Source organism: Centroberyx gerrardi, chromosome 4 (genome assembly GCF_048128805.1).
Source record: "Centroberyx gerrardi isolate f3 chromosome 4, fCenGer3.hap1.cur.20231027, whole genome shotgun sequence".
Taxonomy (NCBI): Eukaryota; Metazoa; Chordata; class Actinopteri; order Beryciformes; family Berycidae; genus Centroberyx; species Centroberyx gerrardi.
The window spans coordinates 27,811,859-27,839,456 of NC_136000.1; the positions used below are offsets into that span (position 1 = coordinate 27,811,859).

General features: G+C 42.2%; 1 protein-coding gene across 1 annotated transcript in view; it reads left to right on the plus strand.

Moving 5' to 3' along the window:
* Positions 1-27,174, plus strand: part of LOC144538576 (uncharacterized) — a 64,886-nt gene extending 37,712 nt beyond the window's left edge. Inside the window, exons 11-15 of the mRNA XM_078283232.1 lie at positions 1,572-1,676; positions 3,503-3,693; positions 7,722-7,849; positions 13,355-13,663; positions 26,616-27,174. Of these exons, the coding sequence (XP_078139358.1) occupies positions 1,572-1,676; positions 3,503-3,693; positions 7,722-7,849; positions 13,355-13,663; positions 26,616-26,682 (800 nt within the window). The 3' untranslated portion in view covers positions 26,683-27,174. The remainder of the gene's footprint in view (positions 1-1,571; positions 1,677-3,502; positions 3,694-7,721; positions 7,850-13,354; positions 13,664-26,615) is intronic.
* The last annotated feature ends 424 nt before the right edge of the window (positions 27,175-27,598 follow it).

Sequence of the window (27,598 nt, forward strand, 5' to 3'; positions counted from 1 at the left end):
TGCATGTCGGAGTGTTTTGGCTCTGTGAAAACATCTGTACAGTACATTAGTACATCTGTGCCATTTTCTGTGCGTGTAAGTGCATGTGTTTTGTACATACTATGCAGTAGTGGCATCACAGCATCTTGATCCATCAGTTGAAACATAGAGAACCAGAAAGACATTGACAATTTAGTTGGCAATGGGAAGCCATCTACAAATAAAGATGTATGGTAGTTGTCTGGCCTTTTTAGCTATCGGCTTATGAGAAAATAGTGAAATTGCTAAATGAGGTTTGACTTTTTTGACCTGTGCAAAGTCAACAGTGGCGAGCAGACGGATCTCCAAGGCTTTACTAATTTTCAATCTTGTCTTCATATATTTAAAAAACAGGACAAGCTAATAGCACGATCTCATCCAGTTTGTCTCCGGGTGGCTAACGGGAGACATGCCGCTACACGTCGGTGTTTTGAAGTTGGCTGTTCACTGTGGATGGGAACCTCTCCTAACCCACGTCTGACAGTGATTGAGATAGATCGGAGGGAGGGAGGGAGAAAGAGAGATGAGGCACAGGGAGAGAGCCATGGGCTATAGGAGGGGGAGAGGGTGTGTCTGGGAAATGGAGTTGTTTTAACATCAAAGATTACCCAGGACACTGCCAAGACCTCGCTTTAGGCCGGGGGACACTCCACTTTATCATTGGCTCTTCCTGTTTGGCAAAAGCCTTATCCTCGACGTTCGTGTTAAAACACTGATAATACACTGTTACAAATTATAAGTCAACATCACCCCAACCCTACCACACGACGCTCACACACACACTAGCTTACGCACACCCCACTCCTAGTCTCTGGCCTAGTTAAAGGTTAAATTATGTTAACAACTGGTTGTTACAACAATTTCAGTTGTAGTTAGGAAAAAAAATCATGTCTTGTAATAGGTATCTATTAAAGAAGTCCTTTTAACTTTGATCTTTCTTGCATTAGTATTGAAAGTGTATTTTCCCACCAATTCATCTTGGTGCATCACTGCAGCTTGAATGTAAAAAGTGGCATCTTAGCAATAGCTATATGGATTTTAGACATGCCTATCTGTATGTATGTTTGTGTTCCTATTTTCAAACAATTGCGCTTGCACATTTTAGGTGCTTGGAAGGTATGCATGGTTGGAGTGAGTGAAACTACAATGAATTTAACTAAGTGTAACTAAGAGAATCGCTCAACAAAATATTTAATTCATGTGTTGACGTAGCTGCTATAGTTAGGAAAATCATCAAGCTACTTCTTGGTATGTGGTTGTACAGCACACCAGCCTCCAGTTGGTTGATGCTTGTTTGACTTCTACTGTGCTGCCTGGTGTAGGAGTGCACACTGTGTTTTCCTCATTGGGCTCTGCACTGCCTAAACAGTGCATACCTTAATTCCCCACATTAACAAACAAATCCACAAACGCACAAGATTTGTCAAAACTGAACAAAAAGAAAAAAAGAAAGAAAATGCACGAACGCACACACAGAGCCTGGCTCTTATATAGATGCTCCTCCTGAGCACCTACTAAACCACAAATTAAATTTGTGATGGTCTTTTTTGCAGAACAGTGTGAAGGGCAGAAGGAGCCACTGCCCAGCCAAGTGACAGAGGGGAAAGTGAAAGAAAATGTCTCAGCACCTTCAGAGGAGGAAAAGAAGCCTGAGAAGGGTGAGTGTGTGTATCTTGTGTGTCTTGTGTGTGCATATGCATTTTGTGTACCATGTAAGTCTAACCAACAGGTCTAGACCTCTCATATCCATATATCTGAGTCTGACTGCTTAATGCAGGAACCACATAATGCAGGAAAATGTGTCAGTGGTACTAAATCACTAGAAATTCAAAAGGTTCAAGTGAGGTTGTCATTAATGAAAGCTGAACTTGACTCTGCAACAAGAAAATGCCTGCCTAATGGTCCCATTAAATCACATTTCTGTTACAGGAACAATCCTTGGTGGTATTTTAGCTAAAATGTCACTGGCCAACATAGCCTGGAAGCATGTCCAATTTTGCTACTAAATCACTCCTCAACAGACTTGTACCTTCTGCAATGTTGCCCCAAGTCAAAGCAAAGGCACTCTTTGGCAGAATAAAAGACGGCCAATTGCTTCCTTAACACTCAATCAAATCAAATCCAAACATGACATGGCAGATATAGGTTCACTTTTTCAATGTTGCTTCAGCCTGAAGGTTCATGAAAGCCACCCCATTGCCAAATTTGAATTTACTCATTGCAAAAAAGAAAGCATGTCCCGTACTACTATATATTTAACCTATATATTTAATCAGTTAAGAACAGATTCTTATTTATACGACAGCTTCTGATTTAGCATCGGTTTGGTTGTTCCAGACATATTTACAAGGTCTGGACAAAATTCCACACTGCTTTCTTAGACTTTTTCTCTGAGCTTTTGGATCTTCAACATGTTTCTCTGATATAATGATGTTTAGGTGTTAAATTAGTTTAAAAATGTGAAGCAAATTTGTCAGGTTCTCCAACAAGACAGTATCTGTCTTAATAGTGGTACAGACTACAGTCTAAAGTCACCCACCATACAGAAAGACTGGTATTATCTGTGGTAATCTGAAGCACTTAAAAATTCCTTCATTTGCAGTGTATTTAGCACAAGGTCTCTGTTAGTTTGATATGCTAATAGTTTTGAAACAGCAAATACATCAAGGTGGCTATATTCCAATGAGCTGGTATCTTATGGTATGGAATGCCGCTGTTCACATGTTCCTTGGCAAAACATTGCTCCAGGACATTATGTAAACACAGCATTTTTGAGTAAAAAAAGAAACAACCTAATAAGCAAATGAACAAATAAATGAATAGACGTGAGTTTAGGCACCAATGTTCGTGTTGTGTGTGTCCGTGAGTGTATGCATGCATGTGTGTGCTTGCACACAAACATGTGGACAGTGCACTGTATAAGTACGCCTTTGTATTCACAGCTTGCCTAAGCAGGCAGATTCTGCCCCCTGAGTAAATATGGTGAGCCACTGATAACATTCATTTGTGTAGAACAAGGACACATTCACACACACACTGTTCAGTAGGGGTATGCCTGTAGCGGAATGATAACTAATTTTGTTACATTAACATGCACCACATATCATGATATGGTAAACTAACTAGACCATCAAGGCTGGTACCTGAACAGCTTCGATTCAGATGAAAACTTGTTTTGCTGATGCACTTCAGAGCTACCGCAGTTGATGGGAATAACATCTTGATTACTGAAAGCAAAAGTAAACAATCACTCTATCTTATCCATTTCAGGCTGTGCAAAAGATTGTACCTTTTTGCATAGATGCAAGGGATTTGTGGGAATATATCACACTGCTACCAATTCAGTGCAGGACTTTGTGCTACCACTGGAGACTGAGCTCGGTAACGGTTGCTTGGGCACAGGATTTGTAAATTATATTCTAAAGACCATTCCATTCCATTTTGATGAAGGGAGGATTTAAGGAACTAATTGTCTTCCCCTCAGACTCAGTTACCGGGGCTAAAAGTGTGCTGGCCCGGGTGTTGCGTCTGGCCCAGCGGTACCTTTTGGATCCAGTGGGTCGACAGCGGGTTGAGGACAAGGGTTCACAAACACAGGCCAGGCCCAGACAGAGCAGCCCTGCACCTGGACGATTCTTCAAGAGCCGGACCTCTGCTTCACTCACACAAGCTCAGGTAGCCTAAGGCTTGATTGGTTAGTACAGTGCTAACTATTTTATGAGACCCCCTCCTAATGCCCACAGTCATTATCCCTGCAGTCTGTTTCTGTCTCAGTTTTTGTGAAGTAGAACTAAACACCATATTGTAACACATTTTTTAAAATGACTGGTTGCCAGACCATCCCTTGTGCTGTCTAATGGCTGAAAAGAAATCATTCTCCAAACAATTCTTCCCAGGGATGCAGCAAACTTTGTAGTAGTGCCCTATCGTAGGCAGTGCCTGCAGTAAAATGTGGGACTTCTATGATAGCTGTTTAAGTTTATGTCAGTATATGACAGCCACAGCAAATCATTTGACAAAGAAGTATTATTAATACAGTATTTAGCATGGTGATATACTACGTCTTCACTTGACATTTCTGTTTGATCTCTGCTCTAATTAGCTAGCTTACTCCTCTCTATTGTGAAAATGTTTATTGTTTGTGTCAATTACAGGCCACCGTAGCTCAAGGTGACAGGAGGGGTGGGGTGGCTGTGCCAGAGACTTATCTAGGAGAGAAGTTGTATTGATGTTGTTGTAATTCCTACTGGTCGCTGATAGACATCGATAAAGGTCAGATTACTAAATGCCCCTTCCATTTCTAACTTTAAATAAAGCAGTTCATTTCTTCTTCTTTTGTAAAATGTTTTAGATATTGTTAACTTCTCTTGTGCCACTGCTGCAATGTCTCCACTTCCTAAAGCACCCTCGTATTGCAGAGCAGAGTTTGATTCAGGTCTCAACCCAAATCTTGACCAGGCTCCTTTTGCGGTTTTGTAGTCTACCCATGTATTTCCCGGGTTACTAATCCAGTCTGAAAGGGGTATAAGAGTCCTCATCTTTCCACTGGCGCACATCTGGTTTGTTACAGTATGATAGGTCAGCTATTAGGATATATTACATTGCTGAGGGTATTCTGCAGATATACACAGTTTCAGTCAATTAAAATCAAATTAATAGCCTAGTAGGTTAGATTATAGCACAGAGCAGCATGTGACGGAACTTGTCAGAATGGCTTTTATGCTTTGTCAAGCCCCAGATTCAGATTTGAATAATCTATCCTCACCCAGGGACCCAGTCTAATGAAAACATGCTAGTATTCTTGACATGTGGGAATCCAAGAGAACCAGGCCTATGAACCAGTTTGAATGTTATCCCATAGTTAAAGAAATCATTCTGTATGCAGTGCAATCAGTATGCGTTCTGACAATCTGCTCTGTATTCTGCGGCCTTTCTCCTTCACTGCACTCCACAGGGACGGTCATCTCTCCTCCCTGCCATCTGGAGACATTCTCCAACTCTCTCTCTTCAACAGTTCAGAGTTTTCTTAAGCTATTAGAGGAATCGGGATCCACCGAGAGCCAACAGCCTGAAAGCCTTTAACAAAGGGCCAAGTGTCTGACCAGCCGAGTTTCAACAGCCCCATTTAGATGCCAAATCCTTCTGCTAAAACCAGAGCGGGCAGCAAGGCTCACTAAGCTGGCATCTGATGTAAAGCACTTTTGACACAACGGAGCTTATCTCTCCTCGTACTATGTTGAGTGTTAATAATATTTTGTAACAAGGTTTCTTTGAATTTCTGACCTGAAGTGCTTGTGTTCTTATTGTCAGCACAGTGCCAGTTACTTTAGTTGGCAGAGGTCAATTGGACTGGATTGAAGGGGAATGGTGGACTATAGCATGGTAACTGTAGATTTTAAGCAAAATACAAGTATATGTAACCAGTGGAGTCCAACAATTCCATCAAATTAGTATTAGTAGGATAAATATAGTGTTCAGTGTCCAGTAACATGTCTTTTGAATAGCAGTTTATTCTAGTTGTGTGAAGAGTTTGGTGAATGAGTAACCAGCCTGGTACGGTTCAGCTGTGTCCTGCCTGCTCCAGTTGAGTACAGCAATGCGGTCATCCCCATCATATTCAGCAGCACAGGTCAGTTACCTAAGGTAAAATATGTAGGCCAGCACCATCAAAGGCCTACATAATAGATATAGTCCATCCAGGTGCATCGTAGTACTCCAGTAGTCAAACAATAACTCAGAAATATTAGATGGAAATGCCTTTCTACTTATTCTAGTTCAGTGGCCACCACAGTGCAATCCTATTTTGTTAGGTCCAGCTCAGTTCAGTTCTGTGAAACAGCATTGTGAGACCATGGCCCTGCACACAGTGGCTTCACAGTGTTAAGCTACAGTATCACAGGAATTTAAGCTTTAATGTGACCTTTGTGTTTCACACATGCGTGGCTCTGATTGCCCACTGGGGATCACCTGCCTTTCTCCACTGCTTTAGAAATAGGCCACACATTTGTTAATATTATTATTATTATTATTATTATTATTATTATTATTATTATTATTATTATTATTATTACATAAGAATGAGGAAAGAGCATGAGATGAGCTAGAAGGAAAAGCAGAAAGAGGGGATAGAGAGCCAAGCAGTGTGTGAGAGTGGCAGAAGAGAGATGAAGAACATGAGAACAGGAAGAGAGAGGTAAAATGAAAGTGAACAGCAGAGGTTGAGAGAACAGACGTGCAACAGAGAGAGCTATAATAAAGTAAGTGACATGGGAGAGCAAGACTAGGATTTAGCTAATTCTGTTGGGTAACTCTTAGGGGAGTTTAATTGGCATGTTTTCTCACACCGTCACTCAGGATTACAGTAGAGTCTGGAAATGTGGCTAAAGTATTTCACAGTTTAGAAATATAGCGTTAACACCTATTTCAACACCCATTTTAACACCAACTCCAACCTATTATTAGAATTAGGAGTAGAATTTCACCTTCTTTCTGACAAGCTTGCTTCCTCTGTTGAATGCTGCAGAATTTCAGCGCTCAAATGTGTTTCTCCTGTGGCCTAGGACAGTTCAGTTTTGATTAGAGAAGAATCACTATTGTCCCCTCAAGTCAGAAATGAGAGAAAAGAGTTTGTCCCACCTCACCATCTATTAGATCACATTGATGTACGGCTCCAGAATGTCAATTAGAAATGATTTGTGACTGGGGGGGGGGGGGGGTTTCTTGGGATAGGGATACATATTCTGGCATCTTGTCTCAATGACTAGAGCATGCAGCGCTTGACAGCCCTCGAGGATGGGCTTTGGGAAAAGAAGGTGCCTCCATGTTTTAGTCCTACCCCCTCCTCCTCTTTCTTCCTCTCCCCCCTTGTCACGCTCTTTCACGCGTCTTTCCTTCCATCTACCTCTCATGCCTCTGTGTCTCAAACTTGCCCAAATCCCTCCTCACTATTCTCTCCCTCTCCATCACTTTTACTCCCCTTGTCCCATTTTCTTGCACTCCTCCCGTCTTCTTCCATTCCATAATCCCTATTTATCTCCCCACCTGCTTCCCTGCTCCACTCCACCCTTCGACCTCAATTCGTAACCCCTCATCTCTTGCTCTCTCTCTCCTTCCATCTCCCTCACCTTCTCATCCGCTCCGTCCCAATACTCTTTCCTCACTTTTCACCCTCCTTCCTGCTATCTCATCCATTCCTCTCTTCCATCCCAATACTCCTTCCCTCATCCTCTCACTCCCCTCTCTCGAAATTCAGTTATTTTTCAAGTGATTGGGTGCTTTACTCTTATGGCAGAGGGATTACATACATTGCCAAAGCAGAGGGTGGATATTATTCTTCATGCAGTATTGTTGCTCATTTTCCTTAAAGCAATGGTTCTCTACCTTTTTCTTGTTTTTTTGTCATGTCTCCTTTGAACATTTTATCAATTGAGAATTTCAGCCCCCTCAACCCCATTGTAATAAAAAACTTTTATATTGTAGTTAATATTAATGTATTTCTTAGTTAAGAAAAACAAGAAGAAAGTTTGCAACTTAAGTTCAAAATGAGCCATTTATCTCAGCTTGTCCACATTAAACTACATTGAGAGTTGCTAATCACTCACATTTGATAGCCAGTGGTGCCACTCTCTGTTTAGGGTCAAACACAAATGTCTCTCTCTTTCCTCATTCCGTCTCCCCCACCTTCCCTTCATTTCCTCCCTCAGATCAGAACCAGGAGGTGGAGCCAGCAGAGGGGCGGGTCCCACCAGCCAGTAGTGCGAGGGGCCAGCGGTGACATCATTGTGGCCCCCAATGCTGTGACAGATACAGATGGTGGTGTTCAAGAAGACAGGTGAGGTCAAAGGTCAAACGTCACCCGACAAATCACACATTCCTACGCCCCTACATCAGTGTCCATGTGGAGTGTCAGATGAGGTCACCAGTCAGTAATGCACATATACAAACCTGCACATTCTCTACAGCAGTACAGTGAATATATTTGGAAGATGTATCGTTTTTTACAACACAATCTCATATTCCTCTAATTTGTTATATGTATATTATAGATATATTTATATTTTTATAATTTTCTGTTATTTTCTTCTGCATTTATGTCCCAGTTTTACTGCTACTACTGCTTTTCTCACATTCATGCATACATATGTTCTAGTGTTGAAATTGTCAGTTAAGTGTTTACATAACCCTCATTTGCTCTATTCTTATGTTTATTCTATTTTTTTCCTTCCCTCCCTTTATCTTGCTCTTTCCCAACCCTCCTCTCCTCCTTCCCCAACTCTTTGTGGTAACACAATATGTCTTCCTCCATTTTTACCCGTCCTCTCTTCCTTCTCATTCTCCCTTTCTCTCTCTTTCGCTTTTCACCATTTACACTCCTCCTCTGTGTCACTTTATGTCAAAATACAAATTTGTCTCTTCAGCCTCATCTTTTTCCTCACCTTGATCTACCTCTTAGATTAGGGATCACAGTGCCCCCATTTTCTCTCTCTCTCTCTCTGTCTCGTCTGTCTCTTCTTATCCTTTTTTCTAGCTCAAACAAGCAGCATCAAACCCATTTTATTGGAGCATGGATTCCCAGAGTCAGTTGATCCCTTAGCATTTCCCCTACAGCAATTCAGGGTGTCAGTTACCGTTGATGTGTGTGTAATTCAATAACAAATTGGAATCTATCTGAGGTTATTGTTCTGTCCCAAGGGTTTCTGTCACTCAACAGTCTCCTGAGCATCAGCTCCTCTGTTAGAGCTTGATAGGTTTTTATGGCTAGATGTGCACACACACTTCTAAGAACATCGTAAATTTATTGGGTTTTATTCACTAATCTTCTCTTTCACCTCTCAGAAAATGTGCTCCTAGCCTATTGGAGATTTTCCCATACATACTTGCAAGTGGGTACACACACCCGCACACCAATGAGTTTGCACATGCATATAGCAATTGTCAATTTAAAACACAACACACACACACACACGCACACAGTCGAGCATGCATGTACAAAAGGCATCTTCTCTCTCTCACAAGAACACTCAGAAATGCCTGTATGTGCTTGTTTATTGTCATGTGAATGTGTACAGTAGCATACTGTATGCGCAGCTGAAGGAACATACAGACTCTTTGTCACTCTGCATGTGTGTGAGAGAACTATGTTTGCATCTTTTTTCAAATTCAATTATACACCCATAGAAAGCACTGCTATTCCATGGTATTACTTCATCAAAACATTTCAAGTTGTCTCTTTGTAAACGAGTTAGTCTTCCAACAGCACTTAGAATTACACAATAGTGTAGTCTAATCCTCTGAATGTAATATTGCTTTTTCCAGACAGGCACGCTGCTGGTAACAAAAGGCTGTCACACTTCTGCACACACTTCTGCACACACATACACTTGTGTGCATGTGTGTACGTGCGCACGCTTGCTTGCATGCTTCCAAGTGTGTGTGTGTGTGTGTGTGTGTGTGTGTGTGTGTGTTTCAAGCATACTTGTCATTCCTCACAGCTCTAGCCTTTTTGTCAAGTGGTTGAGGTCGCTCCAACAAGGCTGCAGGTCACCGGGGGTCATCAGGGGTCAATGAAAGGATTATTGTAATTGGATGACAGATTAGTGGTTAAGGATGGGATTGGACAATGCTCCCAGCCAGGTGTTGAAAACACACGTCAGCTTAACAAGACTAAAACACACCGAGGCTGTCAACAAGGCAAAGGGATGGAGAGGGGGAACACGAGAGGACAGGAAGATTTTAGAGTAAAAAAGAGAGGGAGGGAAAGTTTTATTTGATTCAATTGATCCCTCTGCTGAAGACGCTAGAACCAAACCAGACACACTTCCCTCCCGAATAATCTCTGTTTTTGGATGAGAAGGCTTCACGCCTACTTCAGCCATAATCATAAGTGATTTCAGGTTAGTCTGTGAGTCTCTGTCTTACTAGAGGCGGTTGAAGGAGCTGAAAATGGACTTGAAGCCATTTCACACCATCACGATGTGAAATGGGATTGTTCAAATACAAAGACAATAAGGAAAATCCCCTGCCGACTACAGTTCACAGTCACTGCAGAATTTTACATAAATTATGCCTGTTCCAGATTTTTTTTTTTTATTCACTGCACAAAGTTTCAAAGCCAGTGTGCAGTCATGGAGAATGCATCAAGTCAGTTTTTTATATTATGGCTCATGAAATCTTGTCCTTGGTGTGAACAGGCTTTAAACCACTGAGTTGGTCAGCATTGTACTGTAAACAGGCATAGGGAGGATTCATGTTTGTTATAGATACTACATCTTGTGACTGGGACATGGAATATGCCAACAGAAAGCAGGAGTTATAGAGTGCCTGCCTTTGCAAACTTCAAAGGCCAAACACTGTCTTCCTCCTGCTCTGTTGAGGACTAATGGCCCTCAGGTCGTGTCAGGCTTGTATGAGAGGGGCCTGCTGTGGAGGGGTCAAAGTTCAGGGTTTGGTGCCCTCATGCAGCCCTAAGGGTCAGACTACTAGAATACCACGGTCACTTGACGTTATACCATGACCACGTGACATATCTCTTACTGTACAGCGTGCTCCAAGAATCTTGGCTATCTCTCTCTCGTTCTCTCAGGAATCCTGTCAGGAATATTGTCAGACATGTTGAATTTGGGAAGATTCCAACCGAGCAGACATGAAGAGAGCTACAGGACGGGAACATTCAAACAATAGCAGGAATGCTCCGCGTTCCATTGTGGCATTTGTCTCTCTCAGGAATCCCCCTGCCTGCACAAAATACACACCCTTATGTTATGCTATGGGGTCCTGTAGCCTGTCTCAGCAGGTTTGTCTGCACTGTATACATTTGAGTTGATACATTATATCTTGGTTTCTTAAAACTGCAGGTCAGGACCCAAAATGTGTCATGGGACGTTCTTTATGGCAGGTCAATACTGGAGATTTCATGAACCCGAGTCCCAGGTTAATCTTTATTTCACAATGAAAAACTACATTTGTCTTTTGTGTCCTACTCCCAGACTTAAGATTATAAACTCGGCCATTATCGCTGTTGTCATCTGAAAACTGTAACTCCCAGTTATAATCACCATGTGATATAAAAACATGGAACCCTCTTCCCACTCCCCACCCTCCCAAACCATTCCTCAACGTCAGCCCCACCCCAACCCTAAGCCTCCAAATAAGCTACAATTGCTAAGAAAGTGTGCCAATACAAAGGGTTACAGTAAAAGATACATTTTGTGGATAAAAAAGAGACATGGGCACAACCACAGACACGCACACAAAAAGACATTTGAAATGTTTTAAAGAAAAGTGAAATTTTGTTGCATGCTTTTGCAGTTTGGTTTTTACTTACCTACTAATTTCAAGTGTTTATGCTGCTTGCTCTTTAATTAAATGATTCCTCTTGGTTGCTGTGTTTGTAAACAGCTCTTGTGCCTTCCTGCCAGAGTTCTAATTTGTGGGAGCCTGCAGTACGTTGCAGTTTTATGACTGTCAGTGTAACACACAGCAGAACAGTTTTTTGACTCACTTTGTCCTGAAGTAGTTTGCTTTATTTTAAGTATTTTGAGTTGAGAGCTGTGGTAATGAGGAGTGTGTGTGTATGTGTGTACATGTGCATGCGTTTGCATGTTGTATAGCTGGAATTCTGCCACCCCCAAAGGTAGCTTGAAAAATGACATTGCATCCTCTACCCTTTTTCCTGCCCCTCTCTCTCTCTCTCTCTCTCTCTCTCTCTCTCTCTCTCTCTCTCTCTCTCTCTCTCTCTCTCTCTCTCTCTCTCTCTCTCTCTCTCTCTCTCTCTCTCTCTCTCTCTCTCTCTCTCTCTCTGCCCATCCCTACCCCCCACACCCACTCCTCCCCCTCTATAGTGAGGTAACCACTATGCAGGTGTTTCCTGTGGTATAATGTATTGGTAGGCCTGCACCTGAGGATAAAGGGAACATCACAACACAGTGGGAATTGAGTTTTTATCCCAGCTGAAAGGGAGGGAAGGGGTGAGAGGAGATAGTGGAGAGAAACAAATTTTTCACTTAGCTATTGGTTTGTTTTTGTTGCTGCTGTTTAATCTTGTCTTTGGTAAGGTAAGGCAAAGCTGTTTGAATTGAAATGAGAATCAGGGAAACCGTGAGTGGAGAGAGGGTTGGAGGAGGCATGGACCAACCTACTTGTCCTCAGTATAACCTAACACCAAGGTGACACTATGGTCGCTGTTGACATTTTGACCTCGGGGTCACAATGATGTCATTCTCTGTAGGGTTCATCTACTGCTGTGTACTGTAGCTTTAAAACAGCATTGCCTTCAAAAATACATGTAGCAATTCTTGCTTTAAACCTGTCTGAATGTTACACTATAAAACTTGTTCCCTATAGTTAAAAAACACTTGTAATGCACACATAAAAACATGTTCAAATATTTTATGATCATGGCATGTTCACACTGTTATGCATTTTTCAAACTGCCAGCACTTTTGTTACTGTAATAAGCTGAGAAAATGTCATGCTACATAGGCAGCTGATGGGCTCATCTGTCTCCATCACCAGAGCCAGTGCAGGCAGTCCGCTCTTTGCCATAGTCAAACAAAATGCATAGAAAGCCAAACCTGCAGTGCGTGGAACATGCTTGCATGCATCTATTGATTGTTTCTGTAACCTACATCCATTTTACATTGTAAACACAGGGTATCTATTGATCTTTTAAAGGTCTAAAAATGTCTTAAATTATATAAATTTAAGGTCTAAAAAAAGTATTAAAATATCTAAAATACTTTTATCAGATGTCTTACATTTTTCCACCATGTAATGATAGGTTTCTTTTTCATTGAGAACGATTAAAAAACCTTTAAATTAAGAATAATTTTATAAAATCAAATGATTATTATGACAATATGCAAAACGTCCCGTTTTCATTGCAGCTGCTTTAATAGAAACAATTGGACATCATATCTACAATACTTTCAGAACTTTCAAAAGCTAAGCTCTATTGGAAATGGGCTGTTTTTGGCAGGTTTTTACTTATTAATACTAATTTTTGGTGTTTAAGTTCTTAAATTCCAGGTAGCATTAAACGGTCTTAAATCTGTCTTTGTGAAAACTACAGCGACCCTGAAGTAAAATGCTACATCATCACCAGCTGAATAGAGCGTCTGGCATTGTTAAGGAAACAAAGCGTACTTTGGATGACCCGTTTTCTCATATTATCAGCACAAAATGTGGTTACAGAAGAGGAATAGTGTGAACCTGCCCTAAGAATTTTATATGGAGTTACCAAGAAGTGGAAAACTGAAGCCATTATCCAAAAAGTTTCCAGGGCAAGGCTGTGTTAACATGCTGTTTTGGATGTGCTGTGTGTTCTGTGTGTTCCCAGACCAGAGAGAACCTTCAGGAGGGCAGGTACGGGACCTGTTGGCAAGGTGGCCCGTCGTCGTAGCAACAACGGCCTCATCCAGCCTCTCAGAGTCAAGTCCCTACGCCTGCTCCGGAGCGGCAAGAACCCGCCGCCCCAGACCCCTCCCTCCTCATCCGTCCTCCCCTCATCCCTCCGTTCCTCCACCCTTCCTCCCTCCTCCTGCATCCCATCCTCCAGTCTTCCATCAACCCAGGGCTCCGAATCCTTCGCTTCTCCAGGCGGAGGGGAGCCAAAGCAGCAAGACACGCCCAGGACAGCTCTCATCAAGTAAGCAAAGTACCAATACTGTCATGTTCTTTGCTGTACATCATGGTGACATCACAGATTAGGAGGCAAGACTTCTCCTTTCTTGTTCCTCGAAATGGGAGACGGTGGCGGATGCTCAGTAATACAACCCATACAGCCCCAGGGCATAGGATTAACATTTTGAAGCCAAAATTAATTTGCCATTCCCATTTAAATCTTCACCCACCGGGATTGAAATAATTTATTCAAGATTTTCAAACAGATGAAGTGAGTTTCGTCTCCTTTAAACTCAAATAATTGTCCCACAATCTGATTTACGCCTTTTCCGCTGTGGTTGAATGATGACAGCCCATATAAAGAGCTCATTAGAACTAAAAATGCTTCATCAAATAATACCAATCAGTCAGAGGGTAATTACTGCCTGTTAATGTGTTTATTAGAAGGAGAAATGAATGGTGAAGGATATCGTACTGACTGTAAAACCTCGTCAAACAGTTGTATCACACCTTTTGTCCTGCGGTGACTGTAATCTGACCCCGTCTGTGTTTGTTTTAGCCTCCTCGCTGGCTGCAGTTCTTATTGCGTTGGTAAGACATGACAGCTTTGCTAGCTTTGGTTATAATTGTGATGTAGTCATCTTGATAATTAGAGGGATCAGGAGGTCGTAATCTCGTTGTTGACAGATGACTTGTGGAAGGGAAGTTTAGGTTTTAGAGTAAATCGCTGCTAGTGGATGAAATATGCTATTTCATGGTCGGTATTTCAGGCAGTAAGAAAAATGGCAATACATTTTAAAGTTATACATTGAGATTTGAATGGAGTTTGTGGGCCTTGGAGTCATAGAACTTTCTCAGTACAAAAAAAAGAAAAATCTGAGGTTTTCCTTGAATGACTAATACTGGCTTTGCCGAGTAGGCACAGTAGGTAGTAAGTTGGTGTAGTTGTACCAATAGTTGGCGAGATCAAACATGTTGACTAAACCCTTTTATTGGCAGATGACGGATGTAGAAGAAAGCTGTGGTCAAGCTCAAAGTAAATGCGGTGAACAGAGCAACCCACATCAAATAGCACATCCAATTTCCACGCTATCAAAAGAGCAGCTTGTAAGTCTGTGTTAATCTGGCTGGAAGCTGTAGTCATAGGAAGTGTGTTTATTTCAGAGGAGACATTGACACCCCACATCAAACATCTTCCGCACTGATCTATCCAAAAAGCTGACACAGACACACTTTATTTTTGCAAATTGACCTTGAGGCAAGCAAGAAGATATGATTGTTACACCAGTATGATTTATTGCTGTAACTGGAAAAAAAACTATGGAAGTATTGTTCCCAGGTACACAACAAATGGTGCTGATCATTCAGAATACATTCATGCTAATGAGTTTATTGTTTGGCTAGTAGCTGAGGTGAAAGAAATGGTAAAAACTGACCTGAGCCTAAGTCTTTTCAGCTTTTGTTGAACAATGAAGTTCCAAGGAAGTTCATCAAGACTGTGTTAAAGTTGTAGATCACACCTGTAAAACTGTGACAATGGATGGAATGACCTGCCATAGACCATTCATTGTTTTACATCATGCACATTGTTAATTGATAATGAAACCTGTCACCCTTTATTCCAGTGTGTATTGTTTATTTGGAAACGCATAATCTGGGGAGGAGGCACAATGCTTCAAACACAAATATTTCTTTATTCGTTTGCACAGTTAAAACAAGATGTTTCAGCTGTCAAAGCTGTCATCAGAATGAAATTGGTGGGTCAAGACAATGATACATTTTTTACCATTCAAATTCATTGTCTAGTCCTAGCCTAGTCCTAGCCTAGTAACAACAAATTGGGCTGTAACAAACAAATACATCGGATGACTCAAACATCATGTTTAACCACATAAAAGAAATACTTTGAATCAGAGTCATGTGTCCTCCCTGGATTGTGCTGCTACTGTTTTGTGGCTGCGCCTCGTCTCCGACCCACACGCCCCGTGGCTCCCGGAGAACCACAGCCAGGTTCCCAGGTGATTATCAGCGCCATTGATGTGTGTAATTCCCGGGTGTAAACGCCACTCTGCGTAAATGGGAAGTAGATCACACTGATGTGTTTATGGTCTTTCTAATGGGTTTACGAGATGCGGGTGAGAGAGAGAGAAAGAGATAGCCCATCCTGTTGTGTTTCCATACCATTTCACAGCAGGGCAGGGCGGGGACACCGCGGTCCTAAAATAGACCTGTAGTTTCCTGTTGAGTAGGTTACGCACCTTCTGCACAGTGCGTCCCTCCCAGGAATCTCATGGGAGGTACAGTACATCTCCACTACTGTAGGCAACAGCTTCCTTTTTATGTGTGTGTGTGTGTCTGCGGTCCAGTCGTTTAACATGGTGACTTTACATTGTTTATTGGTGTGCGGTAGTTCACGGTGTGTGTGTGTGTGTGTGTGTGTGTGTGGGAAAGAAGGAAATCCAATCGGCATGTACAGGAAGATGAGCTAAGCTGCCCTGTCTTCACTGTCTCAGTGATGGACCGTATCTGCAGTCCCTTTCCTTTCTCTGTGACCTCCCTGGTGTAGGAGGGTCGAACAGGGGACAGATTTTTTTTTTTATTCATCCCAAGGTAGAGAGAGAGAAAAAGAGGGAGTGGGAGACAGAGAGATAGATGTGTTGTACATGTAGGCTTCTTACTGGAATGGGATGGAAGTATTTATGCCAGTGGTCCAGCTAGGCTGTTTGGCTGCTTTTCATATCGCTTCTTCAATACGAACCACAAAGTAAATTAAGTATTAACATGTCTTAAATACAATTCTCAGAGGTTGTATTTTTTTCACCATATTTTTTAGATCAGAACTTTCATTAACTATGTTCAATCAGAAATACTGTAGGCTGGTTTTGTTGGTGTTGTTTCTTGATTGTTTTTTAAATTGGTCTTAAATGTAATTCCAGGTAGCATTAACAGGTCTTAAAAAGGCTTTAATTTGGCTTTCTTAAACCTGGCCTACATACAAAACCTGCCATACAAAATCTGCCTGTCTGTCCCCTTGTCTTTCTGTCTATCTACCCATCTTTGGCATTGGACAGGCAGATGGTGTATGTTACCAGCATTCTGATAGAAAGGTTGATAGACAAAAAAACATGTTTTCCAGATGAGGATCACAGTGCTAATTATACCTGAAACAGTGCCAGCTAACTAGCTCAACCAGTATTCACCCAGCCATCGTCTGCATGAAATCACACACACACACTCGACTGTCTCACTCACACTGTCTCAAGGTCAGACGCTTTCTCACACATACAGTACTATACAATTACACTTGCACGCACACACTTGTACACACAGTTTTACCACGCTTTCTCTCACTGGCGTACAGAGACAAAGTCTCTCTGCGGAATCAGGGTGTGGAAGGTTCCTTAATTAAAACTCAGCATGACCTGGCTCACTTACTTCCAAGTATGTTACAAGATTCCTCCTTAGTCTCCTTAGTATTACACAATACTAAGGCACAATAAAAAGACAGCTATACTCATGAGACTTACTAGCTTTTAGTTGAGTTTTCTGCTTTGGGAATTCTCTGGCTGAAAGGCGCTGGCTCAAAATCTAGGGCTGGGTATTGTTGGAAAATGTTTCAGCACCGCTTGATGCAGCAAATTTGATACCACTTCTAAAAACCGGCATCTTTTACTAATATGGTGAATGTATTTCATTTGGGGAGGTTTTTTGTGGTTGTTGTTGTTTGTTATTTCTGTTGATCAGTGGGCCAGTTGTTTATGAGTTTGATTGCATTGTTTAGTGCTGTGTAGTTATTAACCTTGTGTGTGTGTGTGTGTGTGTGTCTGCACATGCAACTGAGCCAGTTGTGTAACAGGTCGTTCATTTGCATTTGTTTACCAGTGTTTGGTGTGTGTGTGTGTGTGTGTGTGTGTGTGTGTGTGTGTGTGTGTGTGTGTGTGTGTGTGTGTGTGTGTGTGTGTGTGTGTGTGTGTGTGTGTGTGTACAGTTGCACCAGTTGTTTATCAGGTTCTCCATTGGCATTGTTTGGTTGTGTGTGTGTGCGTGTGTGAGGTCAACCAGTGGTAGCTCATCACAGTGCACAGGTATTAAATGATAAAGCCACTGACACAATCAGCGACATATGCGACTACCACAGCCTTTCACTACCACACAGGCATGTGGGATGTGTATAAGGACTCATAGTGGGTGTGTGTGTGTGAGAGAGAGAGAGAGAGAAGATCCTTCGCATTCCGTTTTCACCATGCTGTAATGGCTGTATTGATTCCCAGCTTTAAGGACATGGGGAGAGAATTCATGAGATGACTATGTCCTATGTGCTGCCTTTTAGGGTTTGTGTGTGTGTGTTTCTGTAAGAGAGACCGACAGAAAGGGTGACTCTGTGAGTCTGTACATACTGCGTGTGTGTGCGTGTGTGCGTGTGTGTGTGTGTGTGTGTTGGCTGAGGCTTGTCATCTGATCCTCTAGTGTTGTAAGGTGTATGTTCAGCAGTGTGGGAGCCACTCTCCTGTCCTGTACTTGCCTCTCATCTCCTCTCCCTGGGGAGGTATGTGTGTGTGTGTGTGTGCACGCGTGCATGTGTGTGTGTACACGTGTGTTTGTACATGGCGCTTGCGCATATCCACTGGGACCAGATTAGGGTTAGCAACAGTAGGTGTGTGATGATATGTTGGGCATGCTGTAACCCAATCGTGTGTGTGTGTGTGTGTTCATGCACTTTTGAGTTGTGCATGCTCCATGTAATGAAACACAAAATAAAAGGCAAAATAAATCCAGGCATGCCCATAATGAAAATTGCTAAATCAATCGGGCACACACTGCACATACAGTATATTGATGTATACACACACACACACACACACACACACACACACACACACACACACATACCACCTCCTCTGCCGTTGTTAAGGGAATTGTTAAGATGCAGGTGTAGTGGTGTTATGTAACAGGATAGTGAGGACACTGTGAGGACGGACGGATGAGTGATCAAACACACACACACACACACACACACACACACACTTGAGCTCATCCTATTAAAGAAACAAAGGGACAGTGAAGCTCTCTGCAGTGTTTGGTGCTGAGACCAGCTGAGTGACACCTCCACAGTCTTCTGACTGCCATAAACAAATGCAGTTAAAAGCAAACATAGTGGCACAGTGAGCTAAACTTGGTCTTATTTTCTTGGTGCTGTCACTTTTTTTAACATAGGTTAACATGATTACCTATAGTAATAAGCTGTCAGTCTGTTATTTTGTCCCATATTCATCCTATGATGTGAAGTCCATATGCAACGATGTTACAATATGTATTCCACAGATTTCACCTCACACTTGAAAATGGACGGTATATACAATAGGATGACCATTAGTGTGAATGATTCCCATTCAAAAAGGCAGTACAATGTCCACTCAGAGGTGACATCCATAGCCATGCAGACATCACACACTCACAGTATCACACTGACAACTGACACACTGGCAACAGAATAACTCAACAGGAGAGTGAGTATCAAAGGAGTAGAAAATCACACAGAAGTCGAAGCTCAGGACAGGATTTCAAGGATCAAAAGAGCTCTGTAGTATTTGGGAGTTCACCAGCAGGCAGCCAGATCCAGGAGTTGTGGATACACAGCTAATGTTTATTATCCTGTTGTTTTGAGTGCATGCATGCATGTCTGTGTATGTAGATGTGAGTCTGTGTCCACACGCATTGCTGCAAACATGCATGTGTGTTTGTGTGTGTGTGTTCTCCACTTGGTGTGGAGCGTTGTTCCCTTGACACACTACACCACCCTAATCTTAATCATTCATGACATCACTCCAGATTTCCCAGCGATGCTCGGCTGTCGTTTGCTGTGTGTGTGTGTTTAAGTTGAAGGCAACTGCAGCAGACTTTGCCTGTGTGAAGAATTACATTCTTCAGGTCACACATGAGCGAAGAAAACAAGCCTCACTGACTGATATCCCACACCATGGTGTTTGTTTGATCAAAGCCTCAGCCTCAAGCCTCTTAGAAAAGGGAACTGGCATCTGAAGCGCGCGCACACACACACAGACACACACACACCTTACTGTTTCTCTAAGAAAGTGTCAACCCTAAGCCTAAAAGATTTGAGAGAAAAAATGATAGCAGTGGGGTGTCAATTATTTAAACTCAGGGTGAACTTAGTTTCCCCTCAAGTATCAACCTAAAGTATCGAATGTCCATGTGTCTTAGACTTAATCTACTATTTCTATTCCCAATGCTTATTTTCAGCTTTAACATGTCCGTATTGATTGATCAGTCTAAAACCAAGATGCCATCTTATGGCTGTACCATTAAACCACCATTATACAATGGGATGTGTTGAGCCCCTTATTACAGTTGAAACCTTAGGATTTCTACTTTCATTCAACATTAAGCACTGTGAGCAAATCCTGGGTGTATTTATCACACAATAACAGCAGTACCTGTACAGGTGTAGGCAGAGTTCCAAGGGTTAAGGTCTACATCAAGAGAAGGTCAGCCTCGAGGCTTTTCAGCGAAGGCTGAGGTACTGCACAAATGAATGGCAGCTTTGGCCCACGCCTTGCTGTTTATCTAGGAAGGTGAACAAAAGCTAACAGGTATAAATGTAAAAGTGAGTGAACCATGAATGGACCACACCTCGTTGTTTTTGTAAGTCCTGAATGAAAAGGGCTTCCCCCAAGCATGGAGAGAGCAGCAGCAAAAGAAACTGTTTTAAATAGAAATTAATTGTTCTATGAGTTACGCACCTTGTTTTTCCACCAGTGACCAAAGTGACTGATCGTTTCTCGTAGAGTTATTGTAAATGGAAAAGTTAAACGTGTTGATTTTATAGGTGAATAGCTGTCAAGGTTAACATGATGTAAATATACATATATGGTCCCGTGAGGCGCTCTGCAGCTTGCCCTGTAGATAGTGCCTGACTAAAAGGTTAACACAGCCTGGATGAGAATTCACAAAGAAAAGAGGTAACGGGTTAATATCAAAGTGTTGCTTATCTAAACACTTGATTAAAAGAGCTGGCCTGTGACTGCGAGAGCCCCAGCAGTGAATGGAAAAGGTCAAAGTTAATGACTGTCAGCGGAGAGGCCTTCAAGGTTAACAGCGTAAAAGTGAATGGTCCTGTGACGACCACTGTAACTTTTATACACAGCCGGGTCAAAGGGACAACTCGGACTATGACTCATTAGTAGAAAATGGACTCTGAAAAGGACACCACAGGAAAACCACACAATTTTTACAGACAAAGAAAAGAGCGGCACCTACAAAAACTCAAACTTAAACAGACAATCCAAGGAAAAAGACGTCACAGTCCTGGACGCACTGTTTGATTGACAGGTGATCTCTGGGAAGAGCAGTGCAGAAACACCACAGCAATGAATGCTTAGCACCAAAAAAAGCCTGTATATATAGGATTAACACTTTAAGATTAAATGGTCTCATGAAGTACTCACCTTATTGTTTACCCAGGAACCCCCCCAATCCCCTATGACTGCTGGAGTCCTAGTGGAAGAGGAAACGGGTAAAGATGGAGGTGAATATGCCCCTAACGCCCTCACCTCATTGTGTTTATCTAAGAATGTGATGAAAGCCTCTGTCCTATGGCTGTGAGCATAGCGGCAGTAGTAAAGGTAAAAGTGCATTGGTCTGTGACGTCAACACCTTGTTATTAAGAAAATGATCAAAGACTTTTTGTCTCTAGACCATATACCTGTAACACCTGAGATGCAACAGCTGAAATGTAGTGGTAAAAGTCAATGATGGTTGTAGAAACTAACATCACAATGGTCCTATGTAGTATACAGTGGAAGCGGTTACAGATGTCCCACCACTAATACAGTAAGCTTTTCTAAACAATTTAGAAATAAAGACTTCTACATTTTGCTCGCTTTAAATGAAATTACATGTTAGAAGCCTTAAGTAACTTCCCAGCAGTCCCTGTAGCCCGTACCCAAGATCCTATCTAATATGTGCTGTGTCTTACTGGGGAACACCTGCACTCTCACCTGCTGAGGGCAGGATGAGGGAGACGGGCTGTAAAGATGTGGTTGCGAACGACCGAGTCCTTTGTCTTTTGTTGTGAAAGGCCGAGCCCGTCACTCAGCTGTCACATGAATATATCCAGGTTAAATAAGACGAACACAGGCCGGGCAGGAAAGCTTTGTCACAACATCAAAAAGATCAAACTTCTGTCAGTGGGCCTTGTCATTTATTGCACCATCAAAGAAGAGCTTGATATAAGGTTAAACCCCGATACAGCTCTCCTCCTCTTCCTCCTCCCCTTCTTTTCCCTCTCTTTCCCCCTATCACATTGGATGTTTGAGTTCAACCCTCACCCTGAGTCATTTTCTCTCCTGTCTATTTGTGGTACTTCTCTCAGAAATATTTGAAGTGTTTGAGAGTAGTCGGGGTAAAGTTAAAGCTCCCAAGTTTATTTAGCCATGTAAATTCATGGCATATTCACATATGTTCTTGAAGAGTTAGATTTGTAGATTGAAAATTAGCTCTTTGGAGTGTTTTCAACCCATTAGAACTCATAATACACCTGAGAAAACAAACCTACAACAGCTTTGAAATACATGTAAACTCATTCTTATCTGGTGCATAGTGTCATTTTGCAATCAGGTGTTTAGATTTTTGGTGTTTAGCAGATGCTCCTATCCAGAGTCTTTTTATCACAGCTCAGACAGTGCATCTCTGGGGGGAAAAATGTCTTTGATCCAATACATCATCTTTGAAACCAATAGGTTGGACAGTCCTGCGGCTGGCAGCGTCACACTGCAGTTACAGACTCTTTGAAGTGAATTGGCCGGTGGATTCAGGTTTCACCGAAGCATTTCTGTGCGAAGATGTAACTTTATGGAGAAAGCTGCAGCTCCGTGCTAAGGCGGCTCTGGTAAACTGAGCCCAGTTTGTGAGACGTGCTGAGTCACCGGCAAGGAAATGGTTTTACTGGTGTAGTACACTGCCGGCTGCCCGCGTCTCTCTCTCCAGTTTCCTCCTGCTCCTTGCAGTGTAATTGAATTTAAATTATGCATGCTGTATGTCTGCTGGAGCAGAGAGGTAATAATCACTCTCTTTGTCCAGGTTTTTGTGTGTGTTGTGTCGTGTGTGTGCATACTGCACCCACCCATCTGGGTACGCGAGTGTGTGTGTGTGTACGTATTTGTATGCACTGTACATACTGTGCATGATTGTGTTTGTGTGTGTGTGTGTGTGTGTGTGTGTGGGCATGTGCACGCTCTTGCATAGCCTGTGAGAAACACCAGCAACCTGAGCTCAGTTCACCTGACTGGTGTTACCTGGCTAGCATGTTCCCATTACTGTAGCTAGTGTACAATAGTCCTTACATGACACTGTTTATAAAACAGAGATAAAACATAAAACCCTGTTCCAGCATTGTCTTTGTGTGTGTGTGTGTGTGTGTGTGTGTGTGAGAGAGAGAGAGAGAGAGCTCTGTCCACCTGACTGATGTTACTCTGTCACCTTAGCTACATTATTCCCACCACACTGTAGCTGCTGTAGCATGGTCCCTACATAACACCCAGTGTAAATGTTTCAGCAGTTCCTTTGTGGCACCTTATGAATGGAAAATATATCTATTTTGTACGACAGTGGAACAAACACTATTGAGTTCTACCACAGTTTTCTTTAAGAACATATTCAGGACCCCAAATGGGTCATAGGCCTGATTCTTTCAGACCGCAAGATGACAGGAGAACTCGGTGTGCTCATTTTACCTCCAGAGCTGGAAAAGTTCAGCAGCACCCGATATACTTCATTGTCTTTAGTGGAAGGTCTCAGGTTTGGTGGATGTTTTTCACAGATGTAGAGTAGATATGAAAAGTGAATCAGAGCTCAATAGGCCTATTGTAAAGCTAAACCATATCTCTGCTTTATGATTGTTATCAAATGCTCTCATAGCAGCCTAGAAACTACACTCAGCTGTATTTTGTCTGAATGTTTTCCTGCCTTTTGTAAACAAGAGGGACACATTTGCAGAGAAATCAGGGGGCCGTCTCTTTTTATCTGATGCAGTTTTGCTGATATGCAGTCAAAGCGGTAAGCACTGGAACCGTGAGTTGAAGCTGAACATTTTAGTTGATTCACCTACAGTGTAAAATGGATTTCATATCAAGAAGATGAATAAAAGGCAAAAGAACAGACAGATTTGGAAATTTTATTTTCCATGTTCAACCATGTTAAAATGGTGACACCAGCAAACTTTTTGACTACTGAAATACTCAAATGGGTATTATAGCCATAATACACCTGAGCTCTTTTTTGTCCATGCATTTGGTATTGGATGTCGAAGAGTTTTTTTTGTCATGTTATTTTGTTCATTAGATAATTGGTTGTAGTTTGATGTATTTATTTGAGCCCGATTTATCATATTAAATATTAAAACCATACTACCCTGAAAACTATATATTCCTAACAGTATCCCTCCCTCTCCTCTCTTCACTGACCTGTATTCAGCCAAGTGAATTGAACCATATGCGCAAGGCAGCCAGATTACAACTACAATACATCAGTATTGTTTGCCCTTTTAACGCATTTGGTGGAGGTAATGTGAGTGTGATGGCAGGGATGGAGGGAGTGGAATATGGAGATGGAATGTAGATGTTTTCCACCTGGACTGTTAGGCTGAAACTCTGCCCCTGCTTCACTCCAGTGTGTGTGCACACATACACACACACACAAAACAGGTCATTACCCATGCAGGTCCTGCTCCAGCGGTTGTGCAAGAGCATTTCTGTGTGGCAGTGACAAAGGTGTCTTTTATTTGCTCTTGTTTTGTTGCTCTTGTGTGTTGGGGGGCAGGGGGTGCACACTTTTATTATTCCCCAACTGGTCTATTTTGGTCTTTGTTCGAGCCATAGGTGTTCATACTTTGGTGACAGGCTGGCTCTTCAGTGGATATCCATTATGTTACGTGCACTTTCGTTTTTTTTGCATAGACTTTCTTTGGGAATAAAAGTGATTATGCGACTTCATTTAAAGGCCATGGACTGAATAATGCGGGGCCCCACCTCACTGGCTCCTCCATAGGCCCACGCTGCATAGGAGCCAGCGACATTTAAATGGTTAGAATGACCGACTCGGCCATAGGTTTGCATTGTGCCGGGGCCGGAGCCGAGGAGCACCCTTACTATAGTGTCAATTCTTCCATTGAATTACCTCCATAGACTTGTATTGTGTAAAGGGCAGACTGAGTGCCAGCCAGAGTGAATGGCTGTTTACCATCAGGTTGGGTCTGTCTCCAACCACACGCAGCTAAAGCCACCGTAGCTAACCTGCTCAGGGTAATCGCTGCTCACACACACACACACACACAACTCATATCTCTCTTGCAAGCACATGTACTCACTCACACACATGCACACACCAGCCCAGGCCAGACAATTTAATCCAGGGAGCTGCAGTGGTGTTTATGTCATGTGGAGTGAAGGCAGGCTGGACTATAAGTGGGTGACAGAGCATGGTAAAACGGCTCTGACAGTAAAGGGTTAATCCTGAGGTCGTATTCAGACCAATAAAGCTGTCATACATGTGTAATGTTATGGTCCGTTTTTTTGCACTATGGTAAAATAAGCAGATTTTCGAAACCGCATGCCGGAATAAAGGAGCTGCGAGCGCACACACAGATTCACACACGTTTTATCAGTAGATACACATCAAGAGTAAGTATGTGGCATTGTTTGTCTTCACATCTGTGGGAATATGAATTGTGGTCGGCGGCGGCTTGGAGGGGCACTGAGGCTATTCAGCTGTGAAGTGTTTTTGTGTGAAAAATTTAAAGACCCTTAGGAGGGAAAACAGAGACGGAGCAAAAGAGTGGAGGCATCTGAGATCTTTTAGAGCTTTCTCTCCATTTTGACCCCCCCCCCTCTCCCTCATTCCCTCTCTCCACAGAGAGGTCTATGCCTTTAGATAGAACTGGTATATTTTAATAAGCACACCATCTCTTTTTTATTACGCACTACAAATAGCAGCATATTACCTCATCACTTAAAGTGCAGATTCTCTAAAAATGTCTTCCAGTAATAACAGTGTGTGTGCGAGTGTCTTCCTTTTGTCTCTGTTTCTTACATTCTGATTGGGATGTTTTGTATGTGCTGAGGCCGGCTGTTTGTTTATCAAAACTACTGTTTCCCTACTGACAGAAAGGTTTAGATAGCTTTAGGGTGTGTTCACACCAAGCATGTTTGGAGCGGTTTATTTGATCGGTTGGCCAGGTGAGAACAATGCCATTCCAACTCAGGTGGCACCAAATAACCACACTGAGACTTGCATTTTCAGGCATCTCTCAGAGAACTGCAGTGCGGTTTGTTAGGAGTGAGAGCATTTTCCAAACCAAATACAGTCAACAGCTCCTTAACATCAGCTTTTATGGGTATTAGGAGATGGTTGTTGACATCTGATAACCAGCAGTTCCTAAAAAGCCTATTATAACAAAATGAACTGAGGGCAAACCACAGTCTGGACTGATGCTCATATTCAGCTATTTCTTCATGTGTTATATAATGGTATGAACACCAGAGACAGCAAAGACTGTGACAAGTTCCTCATGCGTACCTCTGCCTTTCTTACCTGTCAGGTCACCAAAACTCTGTCCAATAAACGAGCTATGTGACTTTTGTTTACAAGCCCTGCTTCTCTCGTAACTGGCAGTGTGAACCTAAATGAAGCAAATGTATAAATGCAACAAAGTCAACCTCTCCACCATGGTTGGGACCAAAGAAAACAAACTGTAGATGTGATCATAACCTCACAAAGAAGTCACACAACCTGCTACAGCTGAGTGTGGCAGTCAGATCCCAAAACAAATAAGTTGTGTCACCGTTATTATTAGTGCCTTAGTCTATTCTTTGTTCTTAAGTAAACATCACTCACTTCTCTGTCCTATTTTCTGACTTTTTTTAATTAATCTCTCTTCCTCTCCCCCTGTCTTTGTCTTCCAGGGAGTTGTCGTGCAGACACCAGACCAGCGTCCCCTTCAGGAACGTCAGAGAGTCGAAGCTCATCTGAGGGATGTAACAGAAGGAGAGAAGCAATGCAATACACTTAACGTTTACATTAAATTTGAAATGCTGCACTGAAAACTTACTAGTTAGTTATGTAGATTAGATGGCCTGCCACTGTTTTGGTCTGGGACCCAAATGAGAAATTTACTCAACCAGGGACCCAAAATAAATTGTCGAAGTTTATGAATCCAAGCTGTAGATTGTCTGAAGGAACCTGCTTTTGTAGCTGAGGTTTTGTAGAGCTGTAAAAAAACAGCTTTGTGACTTATATAGTATGAGACTTTGGGGAAAGAGAGAGTGCATCATGTGCAGAATATTGTGTGTGTGTGTGTGTGTGTGTGTGTGTGTGCGTGCATATGCATGTAGGCCCACTTCTATTTTGATACTACTTCTTGCAGTTTCCAGTTGACCGATAAGTCCTTAAAGACAACTCTGTCTGTGTTTTTATTGTCTTTTTATATAGTTGAAACTAATAAAATATTGATACACTTTCTAATGGTGACTTATTATTTATTTAGTAGTATGTCTGTCTTGGGCTGGGGGACTGCTGTGTTTAAAGTGGGACTGTGTGTGTGTGTGCGTGTTAATGAGCCAATTTTTCATCGGGATTCCAAAACCACAGTCGTCATTATGTAATTATCTCAGGTGTGGGAACTATTTACATTAATTAACACGCACAGGTAGAATGTGTTGACTTGACAGTGTCTGTTTTGCTTTGTTGTCAACTCAATCTGGTTTAATGATTTTTGTTTTTTTTCACTCAGCCACTGAAATTCAGATGTCAGCTGCACGGTGCATCAGTTCAGCTCCAAACACTATTTTTGATCATTATGTCTTCTCAAAAGTGTCATTTAATAATTAAAAAAATCCAGTTGACCTAATTCCAGCACCTTGGTATCACTGTCAGGTTGCACAGCCTC